Here is a 25554-nt window from a genome sequence, read left to right on the forward strand (position 1 = left end):
ACTGTACTTTAATGATGATTCCATTATGTGTGACCTTTAAATGCTATTACAATTACGCATTGATGGATACCAAAGTTGTTTCTTATTTTCTGATGTAAAGAATAAGAATGATGATGAACATTTATTCAGCATTTATTACTGTACCAGTGTTCACAGTTTATAGATGGGAAACTGAGGCTTAGAGAGGTAAGTAACTGCGCAGGGAGAGAGCTGGAGTTTGGACCTGGACTCTGAGCAGTGCAGCACCGCACGTGTGCCTGGGCAGGTGTTGCTGCAGGACAGTGCCAGGGCGGGGCGGGGGAGGGCTTTGAGGCACCAGCGTGGACAGTGCAGTCATTAAGCAGGTGCCGCCTGGCTCCTTGTGTCTCAGGTATCAGCCCCCAAACCTCGCCATCTCCACCCTGTACTGGAAGGCCTGGCCACTCCTGCTGGTCGTCGCTGCCTTCAACCCCGAGAACATCGGTGAGCCCTTCTGGCCAGAGCACAGGCGTGTGGCATGCATTGATGCTTTCCCTTTGGGGCAGCTTATTCATCAGGACTTGGGATCCAGCCCAGCTGGGGCCTGATGAGGACGTGGGTAAGGGTGGGGTCGCGCCTGGTGCCTGTGGGAGAGCCCGGCCAGCCCATCTGCTTTCACCTTGTGCCCTAGGCCTGGCCGCCTGGGAGGAGTACCCGACCCTCAAGATGCTCATGGAAATGGTGATGACCAAGTGAGTCTGTGTGTCTTCTCAGTAGGACCAGGGCTGGGGTGCGGGGAGGGCAGGGCCATGTCTTGTTTACGCTCATCCCTGGTTTCGGTTTACCTGTGGACTGGAGGTTTTGGATCTGAGTCTGTTGCATTTGGTATCTTTTTCCCTTGCTGGGGGCTGGGGGGGTGTGGATTGAGGTGCCATGGAAGCCCGTGAGGAGGCCTCCAGGCCCATGACCTGCCCAGCAGCACTCTTGCCACTGGAGTGGGACGGTGCAGGCTGGGGCGCAGGCTGGTGGACGGTGTGACGCTGGGAGGATGTGGGGGAAGAATTGGGAGCCAGGGGTGATGTAGAACCTCAAGGGGCTTCAAGGGGCAGAATAAGCGTCCTGGTGGGCTTTACCAAGACCCCTGCTTGGGACTAGCAGCAGGTGAGCTGCACCAGTCAGTTCCACGCAGGTGGGTGCTGGACTCGGCACAGCCTGAGTGTGAGAGGTTGGGGGCTGTTGTGACTGCAGCTTCCCGTGAGCTGCGCCCTAGTGTGTTGGTGCCCAGACAGGGTGAGGGCGCAGTGTGCTATGGGGCCAGGTGTCTGGTCCAGCCAGTGAGGGCATCTCACAGAGGGTGGCAGCCAGGATAGAGCAGAGCCTAAAGCCGTGGCACGTGGGGACCTAATGTGTGTGTAGCTGTGGCTTGTGGGGACCTGGCCTGTCTGTGGCCTAAGACCAGGAGACACAGCTGCTTCCTTCACGTTTCCCAAGGGCTGTCAGGTGGCTGAAGGAGCACACTGACTTTATGGGGCCTTAGGGACAGAACCCAGATGAGGGACACCATAGGGAGACAGATTCTGGAATGTATAAAAGGAGATGGACTGTTAGTGTGTCCCAGAAAGCTGCCTGTGCCTTGGGGCGCAGCGAGTCCCTGCCCCTGGAGGACCCCCAGGGTAGGTGGAGGCCTGTCTGGGTCCGTTGCACCAGACAGGCCTCCCAGCACGTGTGGCGTGGAAGAGGTGGCATCCTGGGAAGAGGCTCTGGGGCTCTGACACTGGCTGGACTGGTCCTGACGGGGGCTGTCATGCCGTGTGGGAGAGGGAATACTTGGGCTGGGTTCTTTGGAAAATACTGAGGCGGCTTCTCCGCGAGGTCTCAGCTTTGACAAGCTTTGGGGACAGCCCCACCAGGGCACCCCCGACACTCCTGACGGCTCACGCTGTGGGCCAGGCAGCGGCGTCGTTGTGAGTTTTGACCCTGTTTGACCTTGAGTGCTGTCTGACAGGAGTGGGCTTTTGACGGGGGCAGGTAACAAGTCCTCCCTGTCTGGCCCAGCAATTACTCCTACCCGCCGTGCACCCTGACGGACGAGGAGACCCGCACAGAGATGATTAATCGGGAACTGCAGATCTCCCAGCGGGAGAAGCAGGAGATCCTGGCCTTCGAGGGGCACCTGGCAGCTGCGTCCACCAAGCAGACCATCACCGAGAGCAGCAGCCTCCTCCTGTCCCAGCTCACCAGCCTGGACCCCCAGTACGTACCGGCCGTGCCCGCACACAGCCCGAGTGTGGGCTGGCAGGGGGTTGGTGTGGGTGGGATAGAGCCCAAGGAGCATGTGAGGCCGACCCTAACTAAGATGCCTACCCCACCCGGTCCCCACATCACTGACTTAGTCCTCTGTGGAGCCAGGCCCTGGGTGCAGTTGAGGTCAGGAAGTGTCCTCAGTGACAGGAAGTGCTGCCTTGGCTGGGGGTAAGCAGCACATGGCTCTCTAACACACTCACGTCCTCTGTGACCCCCAGAGGGCCCCCGCGGAGGCCCCCCCCTCACGTCCTGGATCAGGTGAAAGGCCTCAACCAGTCCCTCCGCCTCGGGCACCTGCTGTGTCGGAGTCGCAGCCCCGACTTTCTCCTCAACATCATCCAGAGGCAGGTGCGTTCTGCCTCGGGGCTCCTAGGGGAGAGACGGAGGTCTAGGGGGTGGGCCTGGAATGTTCCGAAGGCTTCGGTGGGCTTTGGCATTAAGTAGCATCACAGCCAGAAGAGGGCAGAGCACACCTGCATATGGGATGCACACAGGCAGCCCGACGTGCCAGCTCCACGGGGCTCGGCCTGAGCTCGGGGCTGGCAGGAAGGGATGCTGGACAGGGGAGGGTGCTGAGTGTGGGCCACCTGTGTCGTACCCCAGGCCTCCTCGCAGTCCATGCCCTGGCTGGCCGACCTGGTACAGTCCAGCGAGGGCTCCCTGGACGTGCTGCCCGTGCAGTGCCTGTGTGAGTTCCTGCTGCACGACGCCGCTGATGACGCCGCCGCTGCCTCTGGGGAGGAGGAGGACGAGGGCGAAAGCAGAGAGCAAAAGGCCAAGAAGCGGCAGGTGTGTGTCCACCCACGGTCCTGCCCACGGCCCCACCCCATGGCCCCTGAGAGCCTCTCTCGTCCCTACAGAGACAGCAGAAGCAGCGGCAGCTGCTGGGCCGCCTGCAGGACCTGCTGCTGGGCCCGAAGGCTGACGAGCAGACCACGTGCGAGGTGCTCGACTACTTCCTGCGGCGCCTTGGCTCCTCCCAGGTGGCCTCCAGGGTGCTGGCCATGAAGGTGAGGCGTGCGGGTCTTGTGTGCGTACCCTCTTTTCTTGTGTTTAAATGATTGCTTAGTCCACCCAGGCTTTTTTCTAACTGATTTTCATGCATAGAAAGGATGCCACTGGTAAAGTTCGAAAGCACCAAAGCTCTGTCACTTGTCTGCTATCCCTTCCCTGGGTGGCAATGGGAGGTATTTCGAGAGTGACTTAATGAACTGGTACGTGCAGAATCTTAAAAGGTGTTGAACAGAAGCTTTTTAGAAAAAGCAGTTCTTGCTCCTTTTCCCCAGCTGTCATTGTGATCACTCTGATGGGGAACCAGCAAGTCTTCCTTGCCTGGGCAGCTCTGCGTTCTCTACACAGGGCTTTGAGGGCACGCGCTTGTCCCCTTAGTTCAGGGGTGGGCCCCTGCCCCTGCGTTGGTGGCAGCTAGGCCCAGCCCCGCATGTCTGCTTACAGGGTCTGTCGCTGGTGCTGTCGGAGGGCAGCCTGCGGGACGGAGAGGAGAGGGAGCACCCCATGGAGGAAGATTCGGGAGATGCAGACCTGCTGCAGGGCTACCAGTGGCTGCTGCGGGACCTGCCCAGGCTGCCGCTGTTTGACAGCGTCCGGAGCACCACCGCCCTGGCGCTGCAGCAGGTGAGGGCACCGGGGCAGGGCTGTGGGACAGACTGGGCAGCGGAGTAGCAGCACTGCCCTGAGGAGCCACACAGAGCACCACCCTCCCTCCCAGGCCATCCACATGGAGACTGACCCGCAGACCATCAGCGCATACCTGGTGTACCTGTCACAGCACACGCCGGTGGAGGAGCAAGGCCAGCACAGCGACCTGGCTCTGGTGAGGGCGTTTCAGGGGCAATGGTGCCATGCCCTGGGCTGGAGGCTCCTTGTGCCGAGGGAGGTGGGGAGGGTGGGAGTGCAGCAATGCACAGGGCTTCGCCATCTGTGTCCCTTCCTTAGTCACTGCTGATTCCATGGAGCATTTCTCCCTAGACCACCAGGTATTGTGGGGCTAGGAGACCTAGGTGGCCTTTGAGGCCTTCGTCCTCAGAGTTTTGTGCCAGTGAACAGCCTGGGAGTTCTCACCGGGGTCCTTGTCAGTATCATTGCAAATTTCTGGGTGGTTTATGATGGCCTTTTCCATCTGGTCTTGAAAAGTACATGTTTCTGATGCTTGTGGGACAATGTGGGCCGGTTTCCTCCTTCCTCTCTGCGGGCAGAGGGCAACGGCATCTGCTTTCGGGGCATGGGCACTGTCCTTGGCTGTGAGAGCTGTGTGCTCTCCCGAGGTTGTAAAGGCCTCACATGCTCTCTGCAGCGCTGCCGTCTGCGTGAGGGTCTGCGGCAGTGAGGGGCTCCACAGCCCTGCACAAATGTGCTGGGACAGTAGTGCTCCTGACGGTTCGTGGTCCAAGAGCATGGCCTGGGTCGTGGTGAGCCTTGCGATGAGCTGTGTCTGCCGAGGCCCTGGGGAGCCTCTGACGGTTCTGCCCTTCCTCACCAGGACGTGGCGCGGCTGGTCGTGGAGCGCTCCACCATCATGTCCCATCTCTTCTCGAAGCTCTCCTCCAGTGCCGCGTCGGACGCTGTGCTGGGCGCCCTGCTGTCCATCTTCTCACGCTACGTAAGGCGCATGCGCCAGAGCAAGGAGGGCGAGGAGGTCTACAGCTGGGTAAGGCAGCTGCTCAGCGCCTGGGCCCTGGGGTCCCCGTAGTCCCCGATAGCCCCCATTTCTTTCTCCTCTCCCCGTAGTCGGAGTCTCAGGACCAGGTGTTCCTGCGCTGGACCAGTGGGGAGACGGCCACCATGCACATCCTCGTGGTCCACGCCATGGTCATCCTGCTGACACTCGGCCCACCCCGAAGTGAGTGGCAGCCAGGCAGGCAGCCCCTGCGGGGTCTGCGCAGACAGGTCACGCCCCTGCACCGGAGGTGCTCCTCTTCTGGGCAGGAAGTTGCAGGGTGGGAGGACTCACCCTGCTGGCCCAAGGCTTCGGGTAGCTCCCCTTCAGCACTGTGCCTTGGTTTCTTGTTTTTTAAAGTGTGGGTTAAAGTACGTCTCCGCTTGTCTCAGTGCTTTGTGGAAGCGCATGAGACCTGCACGTGGCAGGCCCTGCCCAGCCCAGGTGCTCGCAGTCACCCTTGGTGCCAGGGGGCTGAGCTAGGGCGCCGTCCTTGTTCTTGCCACCAAGCGACAAGCTCTGGGTCTCTCAGCACATGACCACAGCACACGGCTTCCCAGATGGGCCTCAGGTCCAAGCTCCAGAGCCCCAAGTGTGTGGCCCTGAGGACTTGCTGGCCAGGCCGGCGTCCAGAGCCTGGTGAGCCCAGGCCAGCTGAGTCCTCTTTGCCTAGGGGCCTGCCATCCCCTCCCCCTGGCTGACTGCTGGGGGCAGCTTTGCACTGACCCGATGGTTGAGGGAGTGGGGGAGGGGACGGAATCCCCTGCTAGAGTGGTGACCCCTGTCCAGGGAGGCGGAGGTGGTAGCCACCAGGTGTGTGGTCACAGGCGCTGCCCTTGGGAGGGCAGTAGGAGCAGGCTATTGGGTTTCCTGCTGGGTTTCCCATTGGCTTTGTGGAGCCAGAGAGCTGAAAGGGAGCTGGTCCAACCAGGCAGACTGGAGCCCACAGGGCAGCGCTTGCCTGTGGTCACATAAGTCCTCTGGGGCAAGTGGCTCCATCTTGAGGTTCCGTCCCTCAGCTGCCCACCTCTCATGGTGGTTGCAAGCACTAAGTACTTCAGTTTATGCAAAGCACCTGGCACGTAGTAAGTACTTGTGCAGCACTTGTCTGCCCCATTCCTCCGAAGCCCCGATTTCCACCCCTATGAAGGGAGGACTTGCACCAAGTGATGTCTGGGTTTCTCTGGCCTTGGCACTGGGCTGTTCTGGGGTCCTGGGCCTTGTTGGGTGATGAGGCTTGGAAGGCTGCTCACCCTGTTGTCTTCTCCAAGCCGGTGATGGTGAGTTCCAGGCACTGCTGGACATCTGGTTCCCGGAGAAGAAGCCCCTGCCCACCGCCTTTCTGGTGGACACGTCCGAGGAGGCACTGTTGCTGCCTGACTGGCTGAAGCTGCGCATGATCCGCTCAGAGGTCCCTCGCCTGGTGGACGCGGGTACGGACCCAGGCTGGGCTCGGGAGAGAAGGGAGGGCCTGGCGCGTGAGCCTGGGTGTGCTCCAACTGTTGCAGATGAGCGAGGACAGGCTGGTGGCTTCTCGGACCTCTGGGAGGCTCTTAGGCACCCCTGTATCCTGCAGGTGCTTCCTCAGTCCTGGCCATGCCAGGCCCTATGCCGGGCTCTGGGAGGAGACCCAGTGCAGCTTGTGCCCACCCCGCTGAGAGTGGTCTGTGGTCTGGTAGTCAGGCCCAGGGGCCTGCGGTCGGGGGCAGAAAGGAGATAAAGTGGTCGGGGGTAGTGGGGCAGGTGGTGGGAGCCTCTGAGTTAGTTCTTGGAGGACTTGGGGATTTGGAGTGAACTGCCCAAGTGAGGGGCTGGACTGGGGGCCTGAGCGAGCACGGGTCAGCAGCATTGGCACCTGGGCAGGGAAGGGGGACCTCAGTTTGGTGAGTGGGTGGTGTTGGCATGGGAAGTCCAGTGAAGGATGTACACTGAGGAGTCTGGACCCCCATATGCCATAGGGAGCCATCGATGACTTCATTGGGTCATTGTGTGGCAGCTGAGCACCAAGAGGAGAGCGCACAGTGCCTTGCATGCAGCTGTGGGGTGGCGAGTGTGCCTTGCTGGCCAGGCTCCTGCTCTCTCGGGGTTCCTGCCTCCGCAGCGCTGCCGTGAGCCTTCCCAAGCATCCACCCACCCTCCAAATTGCTGTCTGGGGTGCAGGCCGGGCTCCAGGGCAGGCCCAAGTTGATCCTGAGCCCCTGCTACCCTCCTGCTGGCCCAGGATCTCTGGGTGGGGCGCTGCCAAGCAAGTGCCACCCCAGGTTTGCAGGGCCACTGAGCAAGCGCCACCCTCAGCTCTGCAGGACCTGGAGCCGCAGCAGCTGCTGCTGTTTGTGCAATCTTTCGGCATCCCCGTGTCCAGCATGAGTAAGCTCCTCCAGTACCTGGACCAGGCGGTGGCCCACGACCCCCAGACCCTGGAGCAGAACATCATGGACAAGAGTGAGAGCCAGGACTCTGTCCTATCTGGCAACACATCCTGACCAAGTGCCTGTGTCGCCAGGCGGCCAGGCCCTTGTGCTGGGTTGGGAGCCGAGGTCAGGTGTGGGTGTGGGTGGCACTCATGGGTGGGAGGGTCAGTGCCAGGTACCCTGCTTGGACTTGTCTTGAGTCCTGAGGGGCTAGAGGGGCCTCTCGATACTGACTGATCCTTGCCGGGGGGTCCTGTATCTCAGCTTCTGCTGTCTTGGGAAGTTCTGTTGGACAGGAGCATCCTAGTTCCAGTTCCTGTGGGAAAGGGAAGTGTTTTCTCCCCCCAGCCCAGGTGTTGCTAACCCCTGGCTGCTGTCTTGCAGATTACATGGCTCACCTGGTTGAGGTCCAGCACGAGAGAGGTGCCTCTGGTGGCCAGACGTTCCACTCCCTGCTCACAGCCTCCCTGGCCCCCCGGCGAGGTACAGCGCACTCCTAACGCACAACACCCATGCCCAGGGGTCCCCGGGGCCCAGAGACTCCTGGCTCTTTCCTTGGTCAGCCTTTGCCTCTGGCCAGGGTGTGGGCTCCTGTTCAAAGTCAGTCCTCCTCATGGGCCTGAGTGAGGCCTGGGGTCCCCAGGGAGTACAGACTGTCTGTGGGGCCCAGGAGCCAGCTCTTCTTTCTGGTGATGGCACTGGGCAGGACTGGGCTTGGTTTGCGCAGTGCCCGCTCTGGGAGCTGGTCAGCATCCAGCCACAACGGTTCCCTTTCTCTGCAGACAGTACAGAGGCACCGAAACCAAAGAGCAGCCCGGAGCAGCCGCCAGGCCAGGGGAGGGCCCGTGCAGGGACACAGATCCGGGTGCTTGGCCCTGAGGATGACCTGGCCGGCTTGTTCCTACAGGTACCGACAGCGCTTGCGTGGATCTCGCGGGCGTGCACCTCTTGTACACGTGTGTTATTCCCCACCTTGCACACACAGCAGCCTTTATGCATGTGCCTACCTGATGCTGGCACACTGTGCTCACATGTGCAAACCCCCCACATTCTCTGAGGGGTTTCTCAGGGCGCAGGCCCGTGTGGAGGAAACGGAGGGCGCCCTCCCTGCCGTCCTTGCATGCCCCTCTGCGCTCGGTGTCCTGTTTTGTGTGTGCGGAAGTCAAAGTCTGCAGAGCTCCCTGCGGCCCCCAGCCCATGTCCTTTCTACAGTAAGGCCTGGTGAGCACCTGGCTGGCTCGGGATGCCTTTGTCCACCGTGCAGCTCCCAGCACAGGTCTCAAGGGCCCTGGGCCTGTCAGTCCACACGGTTGGGGCCACAGATGAACAGGGACCTGACAGGGGACATGGTCCTATCACAGGAGCCATATGAGGGACATGCAGCCTCCTGATGCCACACCTGCTCTGTTCCAGATCTTCCCACTCAGCCCAGACCCACGCTGGCAGAGCTCCGGTCCCCGGCCTGCAGCCCTCGCCCTGCAGCAGGCCCTGGGCCGGGAGCTGGCCCGTGTCCTCCAGGGGGACCCCGAGGTGCCGGGCATCACGGTGCGCTTCCTGCAGGCCATGGCCACCCTGCTCAGCTCCCCGCATGGCGGCGCCCTGGTGCTGTCCATGCACCGCAGCCACTTCCTCGCCTGCCCGCTGATGCGTCAGCTCTACCAGTACCAGGTGCTCGGTCATGGCGGGAACCGAGGAGAGAGAATAGGGTGGAGGGTCGAGGGCTTAGCCCCCCAGGAGGGCCCCAAGTGTCCTGAGGCTGCCCCGTGGGCCTTGGTTCTTAGTTCCTGCATGAGGAGCAGCGTGGACGCTGTCCGGCAAACAGGGTGCAGGGCTGGCTCGGGCCTTGCTGTGTGTGTACAACCACCTGGGCTCAGCAATCTTGCCCCGTCCACCTTGTCTCCCTGCGCTGATGTGTGACTTTTATTTATTATATTTGTCTTTCTTCATGTTTATCCCTGAACCGTAGGAAAATAAGCTGCCAGGGCTCGGACAACTCAGCAGCCGCGGGGCTTTGAAAGGGCCTCTGCAGGGTTGTCTGGCCATGTGCTGGGGAGGCAGATGGGAAGGGGTGGGCCCTGCTGCCAGTCACTGTGGGCCCCACCCCAGCCTCCTGGCCCCTTCTCTGAGATTCGGGTACCTGGTTCCCAGTTCCTCTGAGACTGGCGGGTGAGGAGTCTGGGATCCTTGCTGTGCAGGACTGCAGCTATCTCTGATGAGCGTAGCCCATGTTCTGCTGGCTGTCCCCACAGCGCTGCGTGCCCCAGGACACCGGCTTCTCCTCCCTTTTCCTCAAAGTGCTCATGCAGATGCTGCAGTGGCTGGACAGCCCTGCCGTGGAGGACGGGCCCCTCAAGGCCCAGCTCAAGCTGTTTGCCACCCAGTACTCCGCGAGGCGCAGGATCAGCGACGGTGAGGGCAGGGCCAGGGTGGCATGCGGGGTGGGGCCAGTTGGCACCTGCAGGGGATCCCGGGCACTGGGCTGGCATTCACAGCAAGTGGCCAGGCAGCTTGGTGCCTAGAGGCCTGGGGGTGATATGGGCTCCTTCGGGGGGAAGATGCCCACGTGGATCAGGGGGAGTCTTTCTGCTTTGGGGCCTCCCGGGATGGGGCATGCTCGGAGGAGCTAGGGTGAAGCCACAGCCGACAGTGGTCACACAAGCTCTCCCACAGTGCGAAGCGGGCTCCTGCACCTGGCCGAGGCCCTGACCTTCCGCCGGGACCTGGAGGTGGTCAGCTCTGCCGTCCGGGCTGTCATTGCCACCCTGAGGTCTGGGGAGAAGTGCAGCGTGGAGCCAGAGCTCCTCAGCAAAGGTGCTGTCCCTGTGGAGACCCCCAGCCTGGAGACAGGCACCTTCTGGCCGCCTGGTGGGGGGCGGGCAGTGGCCACTCCATGCCGTCCCCTCAAGGTGCCCACAGAGGTCCTCTCCTGGCCAAGAGGGGACATGGGCCCCTCTTGGGAATGTGCTGGAGCGTCCCCCTCAGGGATCCCCACCACTGCCGTGGCAGAGCAGGACGTGCCCTGCTATACTCCCCGGCTGAGCACAGTGTTGGGATCCACAGCCAGCACTGGGGAGCTCAGTCCCACTCGGGAGCCTCCTAGACCTGGCAGTGACCCAGGATGTCCTTCTGTCCCTTGCACAGTCCTCCGGGGGCTGATTGAGGTGAGGTCCCCTCACCTGGAAGAGCTGCTGGCAGCGCTCTGTTCTGCCACCACGGAGGCTGCCTCTCCATTTCCGGCCTCAAAGCCCATCATGGTGGTGAGCTCCCTGCTGCTGCAGGAGGAGGAGCCCCCGGCCCCAGGGAAGCAGGGCACCGACAGCGGCAGGTGAGCTGGGGAGCCACAGCGGGCCCAGGTGAGTGACCTGGCAGCCCTCCCCTGACCCCCCTCCATCCCTGCAGCCTGGAAGCCGTGCAGCTGGGACCCTCATCTGGGCTCCTCGTGGACTGGCTGGAGATGCTGGACCCTGAGGTGGTCAGTAGCTGCCCTGACCTACAGCAGAGGCTGCTCTTCTCCCGGAGGAAGGTGAGGTTTGCACTCGGCTCTCAGGACAAGGAAGTGGCCCTGGCCTGGGGCAGGGCTCACGGTGGCCATGCCACCCCTGCCACTCTCAGACCTTCTGCCCACTTGGCAGCCAAGAGGAAGAGTGGGGTCTCCCCACTGGCCCAACAGAGTCCAGGCCTGAGTCACCTGCCCCTCGGCCAACTCTGACTGCCCAGATGTGGTTGTGGGCCAGGCGGGGTGGACTGAGCCGTGGTCATCCCGAGGGTGGGACTGTGGTGAACAGTAGGCAGAGCGAGTGCAGGGCACCAGCCCAGGGGAGACGGGGCCCTTCAGGGAGGGGCTGGGTGAAGCCTCAGGGGCTTCTGCTGCATGTGGCAGCTCCTGTGTGGAAGTGCGAGGAAATGTGAGCGGCCACCTAGAGCCGCCCTGGGTGACATGGGCGAGGCACAGGCTCCTTCCTGGGAAGGCTGCCCATCAGGCTGGAAACGCGCCCCATGCCTCTCTACTGGACATTGTCGGCTTCCCTTACCCAACAGACCTCCCGCCTCCTCCCTTCCCAGGGCAAAGGTGCTGCCAGCACCCAGGTGCCATCATTCCGCCCCTACCTACTGGCGCTCTTCACGCACCAGTCCAGCTGGTCCACGCTGCACCGGTGCATCCGCGTCCTGCTGGGCAAGAGCCGGGAGCAGAGGTAGGTACCCTCCCTGCCTGTCCGTGTGCTCACAGGGTGGCCACCCCCTCAGCCTTGCTGCAGCATGGCATGATGGCCGTGGGGTGTGTGTGCCTGTGCTGGGAGCTGCTGGCTCTGTTCTGTGGCCACAGACGTCCAGTCTTGCTTTGGGTGGTCATGATAAACACTGAGCTCAGGATAAACGACCTCAGCATCGAGGGGCCTGGGGGCATCTGACCCTCCACCACACCACTGCTGTTGGAGACCCCTCAGCCTGTGCAGGTCTCCTGGCATCCTCAACACTGTGGCAGTGGTTCGGTGGCTCCTTCTGCCCAGAGATGGCAGGTGCCCAGGCTGACTGAGGCCCTTACTTGCCCCAGTGCCCCAGGAAGGTGGCCAGCAGGCTGCAGGGGCCCTGCAGGGGTGTCACCTCCTTGGGGGCCCAGACCCTTCCCTGGCCTACCCTGCTCAGCGTCACTGGCTCCCACACAGGGGTCCCTGCTCTGGCTGGCCCCATCCCCCACACCACGAAGAGAAGCAGTCATGAGAGTGGAGTTGTCACGGGCTGTGGCCTCTCCATGTGTCCGAGGGGAGCCCAGCATTGCTGTCCACGCTGTGCCGTGCGTGCCAGAGGAGAGAGTGAGGTGTCCCCGAGGCAGCACTGCCGGGCACTGAGGCTCCAGGCCCAGTGGTCCCTCAGCTTGGATGGGCCGCAGAGGGGCAGGGCCAGTGTCCGTCCTCCCTCCATGGGGTGCAATTGGGAGACTTGCCCAAGACACCCGGGAGGACAGGGCGGGACCTCTCAGGGTGGCTTCAGTGGCCTTACCCCAAGAATGCCCTTCCCGGGAACCTGCTTCCTCCCACACTCAGACAGACGCCTCCATGTGCTCAGGCGGAACTCCCGCTTCCTTCCAGATTTGACCCCTCTGCCTCCCTGGACTTCCTCTGGGCCTGTATCCATGTTCCTCGCATCTGGCAGGGCAGGGACCAGCGCACGCCGCAGGCAAGTCTTTGGGGGTGGCCCGCCCCCAAGAGGGCTGGCACGTCCTGGGGCTGACCAGTGGATGCCTCGTTGCAGAAGCGGCGGGAGGAGCTGGCGCTCCGGGTCCAGGCTCCGGAGCTCATCAGCCTGGTGGAGCTGATCCTGGCTGAGGCGGAGACCAGGAGCCAGGATGGGGATGCCGCCGCCTGCAGCCTCATCCAGGCCCGGCTGCCTCTGCTGCTCAGCTGCTGCCGCGGGGACGATGAAGGTGTCAAGAGAGTCTCCGAGCACCTGACGGGCTGCATCCAGCAGCGAGGGGACAGGTGATTAGGGCCCCATCCCCCTGGGGTACTGCCCTCATGTGAGGTCTGCGGGAGGAGTCCTGGCCTGGGCAGGACAGCTCCCTTCAGTGGCGTCCCGCCTGTGGCTCAGAGTAGCTCACAGCAGACAGCCTGGCCCCCACCCCGTACACCCAGCAAGCCCTGCCTCTCTCTTCCAGCGTGCTGGGCAGACGCTGCCGAGACTTGCTCCTACAGCTCTACCTGCAGCGGCCAGAGCTCCGGGTGCCTGTGCCTGAGGTCCTGCTGCACAGTGAGGCCGCCACTGGCAGCAGCATCTGCAAGGTGAGGATGCAGCTCTGCCTGCTGCACGCCAGATGTCCTGTGTGCCCTGGCTGGGGAGAGGGCGGGAGGGTGGAAGCCACCAGCCTGACAGGCCGCCTTCCCCGGGGCAGCCGGGCCCCTCCATGAGGACTGGCTCTCGAGGCTCTGGAGGTACAGGTGGCCATGGCCATCCCTCCTGTGTTGGCAGGGTGATAGACACCCAAACCAGGACATGGAGGAATGCGTTTTCTCAGATTTTAAAAAAATGGGATGTGGTGAGCAGCGGTGGTGTGTGAGTGGCCCTGCCTGCCCTCCCTCTTCTTAGGGCAGAGTCTGCTCCGCCACGCACTCCTGCTGCAACCTCTGGGGGCCCAGAGGGAATCTCTCTCCTTAGAGAAATCCTGTGGGCTGTGGAGCAGGGACGAGCATGGCATTGCTAACCTACAGGAGGCTACACGTGTGTAGTGGCCAGTTTGTTAGGTGTTGCCATAGGTGCACCCACGAGACCCTCGCCACAGACAAGGTGGTTCACCTGCTACCCCAGGAGGGTCCTGGGCCCTGCGGGTGCCCCCCAGCCCACTACTGCTCTGCTGTCACTGTGGATTTATTTGCATTTTCTAGAGTTTTGAGTCAGTGCAACTGCAATGGGTGCTGTTGGGCCTCAGCAGAGTTGAGGTCCACTGTGTTGCAGCGGGCACATCTCATTGCCGAGTGGTATCCACATGTGGACAGGCGGGTCGGTTTATCCACTTACCTGGTGGACATTTGGGTCGTTTCCAGTTTGGGCCAAGGACGGCTGCTATGAGGGCTCGTGCACAAGCGTCCACTTCTTTCGAGTGCGCCCCAGGGACTGGAGGGCCAGCGCTCCTATGCCCACTCCGTCACTGGCCATGCAGTGGGTCTGCAGCCTGCCCTCTGCTCTGCGTGACCAAGGGAAAATTGGCTTTTTTCCATTTCTCCTGTCTTTTTCCACTTACGGATTGCTTTACAGGGTTGAAATCATACTTCATAGGCAATTTTGGCTTTTTTTCCCACTCAACATGTCATTTGGCATTTGGTATTGAAAGGCTAATTTCCAGTACTGTTTGTTTGAGCATGTCTGGAGCCGACTGTGGCCTAAGCTCTCGAGGTGTTTGGGAGGCTGGGAGGGAGCAATCCCTCTGGGTGCGGCGTCACACTGTCAGGGCCAGCAGCCAGGCTGGGTGTGGGGCAGACGGCCCCGGGCCTCAGATCTCCCTTCCTCCCAGCTGGACGGCCTCATCCACCGTGTCATCACCCTCCTTGCGGACACCAGTGACTCCCGCTCGTCCGAGAACCGAGGGGCAGATGCCAACATGGCCTGCCGGAAGCTGGCCGTGGCCCACCCCATCCTGCTGCTCAGGTACCTCTCAGCCTGACTCAGCCACCTGCAGCCCGGGGGAACCTAGGGTCTGACCTTGCGCCGGCCTTGCCCTTCCCTGCTCCCAAATCCGAGCAGGTGCTCCTGCGGGTGTTCCGAGTCCTGTCCCTACTCCAGATGTTAGTTTACAAGAGGGTTCTGTGGCTAGAACCTAACGTGGGCAAACCAGAGCCCCTGCCTGGGGTGCGGCAGCTGGGGCAGGTCAACTGCTGGCCTTTGGCTGAGCCCAGGTGGGAGGAGCCAGGCAGACCCCAGTGGGGCAGGCCAGAGGAGCCCCCTTCTCCCAGACCACCCAGCACCTGGGGTGGGGTGGGTGAAGGGTGAGGATAGCATGGTGCCAGGCCCTGGCTCCCCAGCTGCTCCCAGACCCACAGTGCTGGAGCTCGGTAAGCCGTGTCAGTGGGTGCCCTCCCAGGGCTGTGTGTGTGAGCTGGGGGCCTGGGTGTGGTCACCTTGCCCGGTGTCTCATCCCCAGACACCTGCCTATGGTCGCTGCCCTTCTGCACGGCCGCACCCACCTCAACTTCCAGGAGTTCCGGCAGCAGAACCACCTGACCTTCTTCCTGCACGTGCTGGGGCTGCTAGAGCTGCTGCAGCCCCTGGTGTTCCAGGGCGAGCACCAGAGGGCGCTGTGGGACTGTCTGCGCTCCTTCGTGCGCCTGCTGCTGGTGCGTGCCTGTGCCCTGCCTGAGCGTTCTGGGTCCCTCCGCCCCTCTGCTGCCTCAGCCCCCACAGCCCTACCAGGTCTGTCTTTCCAGCCGGGACTGGAAGGGCTCCCACAGGAGAGCCGAGCCCTTTAGCCAGGGCCAGGCTGCCTGTCCCATAGTTTGTGCTTCCCCTGCTCGACTGGGGACCAGCTCTCACCCCAGGAAGTCCCCTGCCCTCCAACCTCATGTGCCTGGGAGCCTCACGTTCCCAAGAAGCCCGGCTCAGACCTCAAGACTGCTTTCTGCATGCCGTTCGGGCCGTGATGATCCCATAACCCATCTTGTCTCATGCTCCAGCTGGGCACCTGTGCATCTGCGCCACGAACCCACGAGGGGGAGGGCCGTGGCTGAGCACCTCTGGGACTGCCGTGGTCGGCAGAGGTGGGTGTGGTGACCGTGTCGAAGGTGCTCGGCTTCCCCTTTGCAGAACTATAGGAAGTCCTCCCGCCAGCTGGCCGCCTTCATCAGCAAGTTCGTGCAGTTCATCCACAAGTACATCACCTGCAATGCCCCCGCAGCGGTGTCCTTCCTGCAGAAGCATGCCGAGCCGCTCCAGTGAGTGCCTGCCCAGCCCGTGCAGGCTCCCGGGAAGCCTGGGCCTCTGCTGGGGTCCTGCCAGAGGATGAGGGGCGGAGGTTCCGGGAAAGGAGCTCCCGAGCAGCTGAGCAGAAATGCTGTCTGTGGTGCTTGGGCTCAGGCCTTGTCGAGCTGCTTAGGTCTGGATACAGAGCCGTGGTGGCAGGCGCTCCGCTCTGCACCGGGGCCCTCTGAAGTCTGAATCGTTCCCTGTGGCCCTCTGCCCCACTTCACACACACGCGGCCTCCTGCCTGCCCCTCCCCAAGTGTCCTGCTTCTCTCCCACGTCTGCCCTGCTGACCTCCAGCCTCTGCCTGCGTCTTCCTCCTGGGTGAAAATGTTGTCTTCTCCCCAGCGACCTGTCCTTTGACAACAGTGACCTGGCGATGCTGAAGTCCCTCCTTGCAGGGCTCAGCCTTCCCACCAGGGCCAGCAGAGCCGACCGGGGCCTAGAGGAGGAGGGCGAGGGTGAGTGGGGCCTCGGGTCCACAGGGAGAGGCAGCAGGGCCAGCCTGGAGGGTCTGGTCTTCCCAGACAGCACGGCTAACCCTGGATCGTCCATGGTGTCCCTGTGGCGGCTTCGTGGGCCCCGGGACCTCACTGGTCCCCGGTCCGTTTCATGCATGTAAAGTACTGACCGGTGTGTGGTCGGTGTAGCTCAGCAGCAATGTCCCTGCCCCTGGGGTCCCACTGGCAGGTGTCAGCTCCCCAGGAAGCTTTCTGGGCCCTCCTGGGCAGGGCTTGCCCTCAGTTGCCCACTCACATCCCCATCTCAGCCCATGGCTCTTACCCGCCTGCTGGTGACGTGGGGGCTGGGCAGTTGCTGGTTGTTACGGCTGTTGGGCAACCTGGTTCCACCAAATTATTTTGAGTGTAACTCTTTGGCATTCCGTGGAAACAGGGCACATAAGCACCTTCGTAGAGCACGTGCCAGGCCTCAGGCTGCAGAGGGAACAGCTCCCGCCTCGCGGTGCTGCTCCAGGGACAAGGGAGGACGCCCTCTCCAGTTGGTCGTGTCAGGTGCCATGAGGAGCAGAGCCGAGTCTCCAAAGGCTGCTCCCAGTGGGGTCCTTGTGCCACCACACTTAGTGCCTGCCACGTGCTTGGCCCTGGGCCGTGGCTGGGGTGCTCCTGGGGAGGGCGGCTCTGGTGCCTGGTCCGTGGCTCCAGCCTCCCCGGCACTGACTTGCTCACCCTGCAGACGAGAGCGCAGCCGGCTCCCTGCCCCTGCTCAGCGTGTCCCTCTTCACTCCTCTGACCACGGCCGAGATGGCCCCCTACATGAAGAGGCTTTCCCGGGGCCAGACTGTCGAGGGTGAGTCGAGGGGCCTGGTGTCACCCACACGAGGTCAGTGCCTGTTTGGCCACCAGTGTCCTGGGTCCCACGGAGGCTGCAGGCAGCAGCCATCCGGCCACTGACTTCAGGGACATGCAGGGAACAGGATGGCCCCACCCAGCCATGGAAGGGGTGGGCTGTTTCCATGAGGGGCGTCTCCCCTCAGAGAGCATGTTAGAGGAAATTCAGGGAGCCAAGTGGCTACTCTGCCCCAGACAAAGCAGGATACCAAGGAGCCCACTGAAATGTCTGGGTACTTCAGAGGAAAGGCCAGGGGGTGGCGGCGGGGTGGGGGGGCAGTTGGTTGAATTCCAGAGGAGAGCCAGGGGTGGGCAGCAGGCAGAGTTGGGCTGTGGGGCTCGGAGTGACCCATCTGCAAGTCAGGTCCCCTTGCTGGAGGCCAGCACTTGGGGGCTGGACAGGCGTCTGGTGGGTGGGACTAATGCAGGTCTTAGCGAGGGGTAGCGTGCCTGGGAAAGCTTCCTGGAGCCCACACTGGGTGTCGCTGACCTGGGGGTTGGGAAGCCAGCAGCACTTTCCTGAGGTGCGTGGGGACATGCCCCCTGCCTCTGGCTTGCTTGGGTGGAGTGGACAGGGGTCCTTCCCGGCCCCAGCAGCTGTGGCCTATCCCAGCCTGGCCCTCTGTGCCTGTCTTAGACCTGTTGGAGGTTCTGAGCGACATAGACGAGATGTCCCGGCGGAGACCTGAGATCCTGAACTTCTTCTCGGTGAGCAGGGGCGGGCCAGGGAGAGCTGGGAGCAGCTGCTCCAATGGGAACGCCCGCTAGGGCAGCCTTCCCCAACACCCTCGCTCCTGCCCTGAGCCCCACAGAGCCCTCCGTGGGCCAGGCCCTGGCCCAGATGCTGACAGCACAGCAGGCGCCAAGGCAGGCCCCGGCTCTGCCCCAGGCAGGAAGTGGCCACCACTGAGTGCTTCCAGCTGTCCAGTGGGGAGCTTAGGCAACAGTCCCCTATCATTGCCCCTGACCACCACAAAGCTGAGAGGCTGAGAAGTGAGGGTTTGGGCCCTCGATGGGGGATCACCGTGGTAACACCCTCCACCCTGCCCTGGCCAGACAAGCCTGCAGCGGCTGATGAGCTCGGCTGAGGAGTCCTGCCGCAACCTGGCCTTCAGCCTGGCCCTGCGCTCCATCCAGAACAGCCCCAGGTGAGCCCGGCATTGCCCCAGAGGGCTGAGGGTCCGGCCTCCTGACCGGGCCCTCTGACACTCCTGCGGACGTCACTGCTGGCCCATGCAGTGGTCAGGCAGGCTTCTAGGCAGATCAGCTCGCCTCATCCAGCCAGGACCTGGCCTGGGCTCTGGGGCTGGGGGAGGTGCCCACCGAAGCACGTGGCTCTTTCAGCATCGCAGCCGACTTCCTGCCCACGTTCATGTACTGCCTGGGTAGCCGGGACTTCGAGGTGGTGCAGACGGCCCTCCGGAACCTGCCTGAATACACCCTTCTCTGCCAAGGTAAGCCACCATCCCCATGATCGGCTCTCAGGAAAGCCCTGGGGGCGCATCTGCCACGAGCTGCCTGACCACCGTTGTTGGGAACCCTGAGGTCTGGTCTCGTGGCCAGTGTGGCTTTGCAGGGCCTGTTTCCCCACAGAGCACGCTGCCGTGCTGCTGCACCGGGCCTTCCTCGTGGGCATGTACGGCCAGATGGACCCCAGCGCCCAGATTTCCGAGGCCCTGAGGATCCTGCACATGGAGGCCGTGATGTGAGCCCGTGAAGCCGACCTGCACAGCAGCCTCGGGCCCCAGCATGGCGGCTGGCGTGCCCAGGGCCAAGCCCCAGAGGGCCGGTCCTGCTGGTGGTCTCGCCTGGGCTGAGCGGAGGGCGCTGAGCCCTGAGGCTGGGCAGGGCCTGGGACCAGCTGCCCACATGGGGGGCTCCTCTCTGCTGAGGCCGTGACACCTCTCAGGTCTTGGCCCTGCTGTGAGCAGTGGGGGGACATGGCCCAGCACAAGGGGAGGCCAGTGTCCCGGCCAAGCATGGCAAGGGGCTGGTTGTGAATGAAACATTCTGGATTCTTTGTGTGCTGTCTGGTGTGTTATGTCCCCACCGGGGGCACCAGGGGCTTGAACAGGATCCTGGGAGGTGGGGGCCGAGGACAGGCCGAGATCCTCAGCTGTGGGCATCTCTTTCTGGGAGCTGAGGGAGCCCATTCTGAAACAATACAGCCAGGGGTGCTGCCTGGGCTTGCCTTCCCAAGCAGGGGCTGAGGGAAGAGGGTAAGAGCAGTTCCCCTCTGCAGAGGACTGAGAAGGGAGCCCGGAGTGGAGTCAGCCAGCGTCCCCAGGGTGAAGCTGTGCCTGGCAGGAGCCCTGCCATTACCGAGGGGTGGGCGGCTGTGCCCACATTTGCAGGGTACAGGACGCTGATGGGCCTGGGCCACACCGGGCTTTTCTCCCTTCCAGCCCCCGTCTTCCCCTTTCAGTTGGGGTTAGAGCTGTCCCTTCCCCTCTGTCCTCACAGCGGAGAGGTCATCTTTCCCCACACAGAAGTGACCTGCCAGGCAGGGTCCAGCCACTCGGGCCTCCAGGCGACACTCTGACTAGAAAAGCCAGCCCAGGCCCCTACCAAAAGCCCCTGGGACAGGCCTGGGGCCGGTGGTCCTTAGAGTTGCTTTGGCCTCTGGAGGTGCCTGACAGATACCCCTTAAGTGGGAGGCTATGGCTCTAGGCCCCCAGCCCTGCCCCGCCCAGCCATTGGGGCCAGCCCTCCTGCTGCATCCACCTTCCTGAGGGCCTCATGCCAGCCACTCCTGCGCCCACCCACCTGCCCTCCCAGAATCTCCTGAGGCTACAAGGGTCTGGGGCAGAAGGCTGCCCTGGAAGTGACTCGAAGGCCAGCTGGCCAGAAAGTGAACAGTAGGAACCGTCCCCAGGTGGCCAAGGGCCACTGAGCAGCTCCTGTGCCCAGCTGTGCAGGACAGCGCTGCCCCACTTTGGCCCTCTGCCCTAGCCACATCCTCAGTGGGGACAGTAGTGGCACCCTCCACGTGGGGAGCACCCAGCATGGCCCTGAGCACAGGGCCAGCCCGTCCTGGCTCCCACAGCTCCAGCAAGCTGCCCCTAGCACCTGCTGCAGTGCACGCTCGGGCCTCATCCAAGTTCTGCCTGTCCCCACCTGCCTCCTCCAGGAAGCTCCAGGGCGCCCCCGGCCCTCGTTCTTGGCTGTCAGGCCTCACTGTGTGGCCTGCAGTGCCTGGCATAGGGGTTAGAAGGCCAGGCCCTACCACCTTGCCCGTCGCCGGTGCCGAGTCTGGCTGCTGGGAGTCGCCATGTCCAGGATGCCACCGTTTGCACCACATCATCTCACACAAAGCCGCCTGCCCTCCAGGCTCTGGTAAGAGCCACCAGCCCGTCCTCATACCGTCACATGCTGCCACCTCAACCCAGACCACCTGGCAGGGAGCGTGGCCTGTTCCCATCTCACGGCTAGGGAGACAGGTCCCCAGAAATGCAGGAAGGTGCAGGGACTCGGTGGTGAGGGAGGAGTGGGGCTGGAGCCCACACCCGTCCCAGTCACACTGTCTCGTTCTTCATGCAGCAGAGAAAAGGGGACAGCAAAGGGCTCATCAGTGTATCAGGAGAGGCTCAGCCTCACTCAGGGGAGAAATGAGATGGTGACAGCCCAGGCTGCGTTCCCACCTTTGGATTGGCAAATTGAGACATTTGGTGACCAGCTCTGCCAGGGTGTGGGGAGGCAGGTGGCAGCATGGATGGCTCAGTCACACAGAGGGGTGGTCTGGCAGCGGCCACCAAAATTCACACCCAATCCCACTTGGAGGGGTTTATCCGCATATGTCCCCAGATGCCAGGCCCTACAGGAGGTGTCAGCGTGACCCTGGAGGGGACTGGACAGGCCCAGCATGGCTTTCCCGGGGCAATATTGGGCCACCATGGAACCAGCAGGGGGCCCTCCGTGTCAGGGCGCCTTGCCGAGGGGCTACATGTGCACGTCGTGTGGCAGCAGGCTCAGGCGCTCACAAGATGTTCCCTGCAGTGTGCTGAGCGCCAGCCCTCATGACTGTCACGAGGAGACGAGCTCAGAGAGGTAGAGCCAGTAGTGGGGCAAACAGCTCCCAGAATTCACACCAAGCCGATGGCTTCTGCAGCCCGTGGAGGGTGGCACCAGCACTGTTGCATCCCAGAGGACAGCCATGGGGGGGGCATGGCCGGCTTTGACACTGGCAGAGGTGGAGCCAAGACTAGGCCTGGGTACCATGTCCCAGTGGGTGAGAGCCCCCAAGGCCCGTGCCGGGGAAGACTGAGCTGGGCAAATACATAGGTGGATTTGGAATCTGTGTGCGTGAGGGGGTGTCTGGCAGGGTGGGCAGGACCACGAGAGCAAAGGGATGATAGTGCCGGCGCTGGGACAGAGGAGCAGGATGTGGATGGACCAAGGGCCAGTGGAGTCTGGCCACAATCCCTGCCTGGCCTCCCCCCTTCCCTGACACCCCTTGCTCCTCACCCATGGCCACCCCACAGGGACCCTGGGGACTGGCTCTGGGGGCACATGGCAGGCCCCTGTGTCACTGGTAGCTGTGCGCAGGCCCCTGCCGTCTGTTCTGGTGGCGGCTGTGGCAGTGGGCTGCCCTTTACAGGGTGACCCCTGGAGCGCAGGCAGCCCTGGGAGCCCACGGGGGTCTGGGCCCAGCCCTGCAGTCCCCTTCATTCTGGGGAGAAAAGGGAGACCCAGGGGAGGTTGCTGAGCCAGGTCCAGACAGGGTCAAAGGGCAGCGTTCCAAGGCCTTCCTATGGCCTCTGACCGGTCCCTGGGCTTCCTTCACCAGAGTGGGCGGGGAAGGTTGCCACAGTGAGGAGCTCATATGCTCCCTCACAGCCTAAAAACAAACACTTGCTGGTTTCATTCTCAGTTCTGGGTGGAGACGGCCCCTACCTTCAAACAGGCAGACAGAGGCCACTGAGCAAGGCCCGCGAAGGTGTGGGCAGCCTCTGCCCCAAGCTGCTGGAGCAGGCGCAGCCCAGGTCTCACCCACACTCAGCCAGGAGGCCAGCCCCACCTCGCAGATGAGGGCAGAGAGGCCCACAGTGGCCCATGGTCATGTGGCTGTCCCCAGAGGCTGCTCAGGGGACCTGGGCCCAGACACACCCCCAGCCCCAGCTTCCTTCCTCAGAGCGACTTAGATCTCTGAGCCAGTTAGACCCAGGCAGTGGCAGGGTCACTTTAGGTGTCTAGGAAGGGGAGGACGTGACAGACGGCAGCTCCTTCCCTTGTGGGAGGAGACCTGCTAAGGGCTCTGGGGAGGATAGGCAGGCAGAGCTGGGAGTCCCAGTTATCTCCCCTGACACCCTCATGGGTCCAGACCCAAAAGGACACCCTTCCAATGCCGGGCCCGCCTGGCTCACAGAAGATCCAGCCTGGGCACTCACTGGAGGCACCATTCTGCCCAGGGAAGTCGGGAAGGGGCTGTTCAGAGAAGGTGGCATGTCAGTGGGTTTTGAGGGATGAATAGGAGTTTTCCAGGCGAGATCCTTCAGCTCATGAACTTGCTGTTGGGGGCACAGGGCTCTCACTGGGTGGGGGGTAATGAGCCCACAACCCTGGTTTTCTCACCTGGTGCCCTCCTGGTCTGGCCTGGAGGGGACTGCAGGGCTTGGTGAAGCCCAAGGAGTGGGCCTGGTACGTAGAGGGTTCCTGGGGCGCTGTTCCAGTGGTAGGGAGACCAGAGTGCTGGGAGGGGAGCGTGTCAGGGAGCAGTCACACCCCCTCCCTACGGTGGGAAACATGGGGAGGGGATCTGCTTGGGGCAGAACTTCAGGCTGCAGAGCCCAGGGCCCCGCTGACCACCATCTGCTTTGCACACCTGGGCCACTGCTGGCACCTGCCTCCTGGGGCCATAGGGTCCCAAGGGCCTCTGGGGCTGGGGTGCTGTGGAGGGGCTACTGGGTCCCAAAGATCCCTTAGGCCCGCTTAATCCCTGGTCAGCATCCCCGCAGGACCCCAGGAGAGCCTTTGGGATGACAAAGCCATCCCAGAGCTGCAGGGCTGACAGGTGGCCTGGTCGGAGGCCAGAGCAGGGTCGGGACCGACACCAGAGTGCCAAGCCCTGCTCCCCGGCTGTGGCCTTGAGTCAATTGCTTCCCCTCTCTGAGCCTATTCCCCCATCTGCAAAATAGGCATGAAATAACGCCCGAGGCTCCGGGTGGCCATGAGGATTGTGTGTGAGCACATAGAAGGTGCTTGGTGCTGGGCATCTGCCACTGTTATCTCTGTTCTGTGAACAGAGAGGTGCTGTGATCTGGCAAGGACACACAGCAATCAGGAGCAAGCTGAGTCTCTTCCGTCTGCCCAGGTCCTGGCGCCTGGCGCCCCGTCAGCCTGTGTGCGAGCTGTTTACTGGGGGGGCCCATTACAAGGAGTTCCTATAAATGGCATGAGGAGGATTAATAATGTATTTATAACACATCGTCGTGGTAGCCGAAAATGATCTATAAATGTGCAGTAAATGTTTTATAATGTTTTTGTAACCCGTTATAAATGATAAATGGCAGACTATAGATGCTGGATCAAATATTTATAACGCATTGTGTGCGACGTTGGGCTGCTACAGTTCAGGAAAGCCATTAATAATAAAGTGAATGGAAATGTAAAAGTTACAGACATGCCCAGCAAAGCCATTTATAATGAAATGTAAAATTTGGCTGTTGGAAGCAACCCACGAGCCCGCCGAAGCCCTGGCCAGGTTCTCCTGGAGGCCGAGGAAGGAGCAGGGTCGTGAATTATTTGTGAGATGTTCAGAGAGCGTGTATACCATCCATAGCACGCCATATAAATGCTATTAATATGCCCAAGGTGGCATGCATTATTCATTGGGCCTAATTAATTAATGGGTGGCCCCTTAAAATGGGGTGTCACAGCTTCCCACTGGTTCTCCTGCCTGGGGCTGCAGGGATGGTGTTGGCGTCCACCGTGGCCTGAGTGAGCTGTTTGCTGACCGTGGTCTGGGGATGGGGGAGGAGGCAACATCCTTTGGATGCTCTGCAGTGAGGCCAGTGTGACACCCCCACTATCGCCAGGGTCCTGTGAGCAAGTCGGTTTGGGAACCTGTGCGGTGCCACTCCCTCTCCACAGCGCAGGTCAGGGGTGAAGGCTTGACGGCTCCGAGGGGGCACCACATGCCCAGGACACCCCCCATTCTCTCTGTCATGGTTTCTGCCCCAAGGCTCAAGGGACTGATTCTGCTCTGGCTTGGTCCATCAGCCTTGATCGGATCAGGTATTTGGGGTTGAATTTACAGGCCCCACCCACCCTCCAAGCCTGGTGCCTGAGCCCCCGACTGCAGCCCGTCCCGGGTGCCCAGCCACCAGCTGTCCTCCAGGAGCTAAGCTGGCCCGCAGGCAGAGCTGGATTTTGGGATTGAAAGGAGCAGTGAGTCCCTTGGCCCCTGTCCCTCCCTGGGCCCTAGCACTGTCCCTGCCACCCGATGGGCTGAGATACCCCTTACGTGGAGGCAGGAAGGGGGGAAACTGAGACTGGCCTGGAAACCCTGTCCAGGGTGGCCACGTGGGTAGGACACCAGCTGGGCCGACCTGCTTCCCGGGGCCTGGGCTGCTGCCTGGCTGATAAGATGGTCTTGTCTCCTCTCAGAACCTCAGTTTTTTGAGCTGCAGAACAGGCAGAGCCACTTCTGTTCAGATGACAAATGGCAAGACAGGGTCTCACTATGTTGCCCAGGCTGGGGTGCAGTGGCCATTCACAGGCACGATCATAGCTCACTGCAGCTTCCAACTCCTGGCCTTAAGTGATCCTCCCACCTCAGCCTCCCGAGTAGCTGGGACTATGGGCGTGTGCCACCATGCACAGCTACTTTTTAAATTTCTCTGTAGAGACGGGTTCTCACTATGTTGCCCTGGCTGGTCTCAAACTCCTTGCCTCAAGCCATCCTCCCGCCTCAGCCTCCTGAGCAGCTGGGACTGCAGGTGTGTGCCACCATACCCAGCTGGGAGCCACTCTAAACGGTGGCTGTAAGTATCAAGAGAAAATGGGTGTGGAAATTGATAGAAGAGGCTGGGGTAGGGCCTGCTGAACCGTGCCGAGCATCACCCCCCACCCCTCCCTGCCCTTTCTTCTGCAGCTGCCCATCCTCTGCTCCAGCCACACCAGCTTCTGGTCACATGCTCCTCCATGCCTGCATTGCTACTGCAGGCCTTTGCACATTCTGCCCCTCTGCCCTCGGTTCCCCTGCCCCCACCCTCCAGAAAGCCATTGCTCTCTGCAGGGTCCCCTGCACTCTCCCTTCTGGGAGCCACTGGAGCCTTTCAGGGCCGCTCTGTTCCTCCGTTGGGCCCTGGCTCCCCATCTGGCCTGCTCCCGCCCCTGTGCTGCTTTGAGGAGTCTTCACCCACACGAGCCTCTCTGGGGGACCCACCGCCTTCCTGCCTGCTCTTGCAAC

The 25554-nt window shown here is 62.1% G+C and overlaps 1 protein-coding gene across 1 annotated transcript in view; it reads left to right on the forward strand.

Annotated features, from left to right (window-relative positions):
• Window positions 1-19140, forward strand: part of INTS1 (integrator complex subunit 1) — a 32386-nt gene extending 13246 nt beyond the window's left edge. The window contains exons 17-48 of the mRNA XM_012639073.1: window positions 371-462; window positions 650-710; window positions 2014-2211; window positions 2481-2610; window positions 2866-3051; window positions 3123-3272; window positions 3718-3897; window positions 3992-4096; window positions 4763-4930; window positions 5011-5122; window positions 6211-6372; window positions 7235-7381; window positions 7735-7833; window positions 8133-8257; window positions 8764-9018; window positions 9600-9759; window positions 10021-10161; window positions 10492-10675; window positions 10750-10873; window positions 11413-11543; window positions 12438-12525; window positions 12601-12827; window positions 13004-13127; window positions 14354-14487; window positions 14981-15173; window positions 15640-15767; window positions 16144-16256; window positions 16990-17103; window positions 17782-17852; window positions 18201-18292; window positions 18489-18598; window positions 18738-19140. Coding sequence (XP_012494527.1) covers window positions 371-462; window positions 650-710; window positions 2014-2211; window positions 2481-2610; window positions 2866-3051; window positions 3123-3272; window positions 3718-3897; window positions 3992-4096; window positions 4763-4930; window positions 5011-5122; window positions 6211-6372; window positions 7235-7381; window positions 7735-7833; window positions 8133-8257; window positions 8764-9018; window positions 9600-9759; window positions 10021-10161; window positions 10492-10675; window positions 10750-10873; window positions 11413-11543; window positions 12438-12525; window positions 12601-12827; window positions 13004-13127; window positions 14354-14487; window positions 14981-15173; window positions 15640-15767; window positions 16144-16256; window positions 16990-17103; window positions 17782-17852; window positions 18201-18292; window positions 18489-18598; window positions 18738-18853 — 4420 coding nt within the window. The 3' untranslated portion in view covers window positions 18854-19140. The remainder of the gene's footprint in view (window positions 1-370; window positions 463-649; window positions 711-2013; window positions 2212-2480; window positions 2611-2865; window positions 3052-3122; window positions 3273-3717; window positions 3898-3991; window positions 4097-4762; window positions 4931-5010; window positions 5123-6210; window positions 6373-7234; window positions 7382-7734; window positions 7834-8132; window positions 8258-8763; window positions 9019-9599; window positions 9760-10020; window positions 10162-10491; window positions 10676-10749; window positions 10874-11412; window positions 11544-12437; window positions 12526-12600; window positions 12828-13003; window positions 13128-14353; window positions 14488-14980; window positions 15174-15639; window positions 15768-16143; window positions 16257-16989; window positions 17104-17781; window positions 17853-18200; window positions 18293-18488; window positions 18599-18737) is intronic.
• Window positions 19141-25554: the final 6414 nt, after the last annotated feature.

Source organism: Propithecus coquereli, unplaced genomic scaffold (genome assembly GCF_000956105.1).
Source record: "Propithecus coquereli isolate 6110/MARCELLA unplaced genomic scaffold, Pcoq_1.0 Scaffold137, whole genome shotgun sequence".
Classification (NCBI taxonomy): Eukaryota; Metazoa; Chordata; class Mammalia; order Primates; family Indriidae; genus Propithecus; species Propithecus coquereli.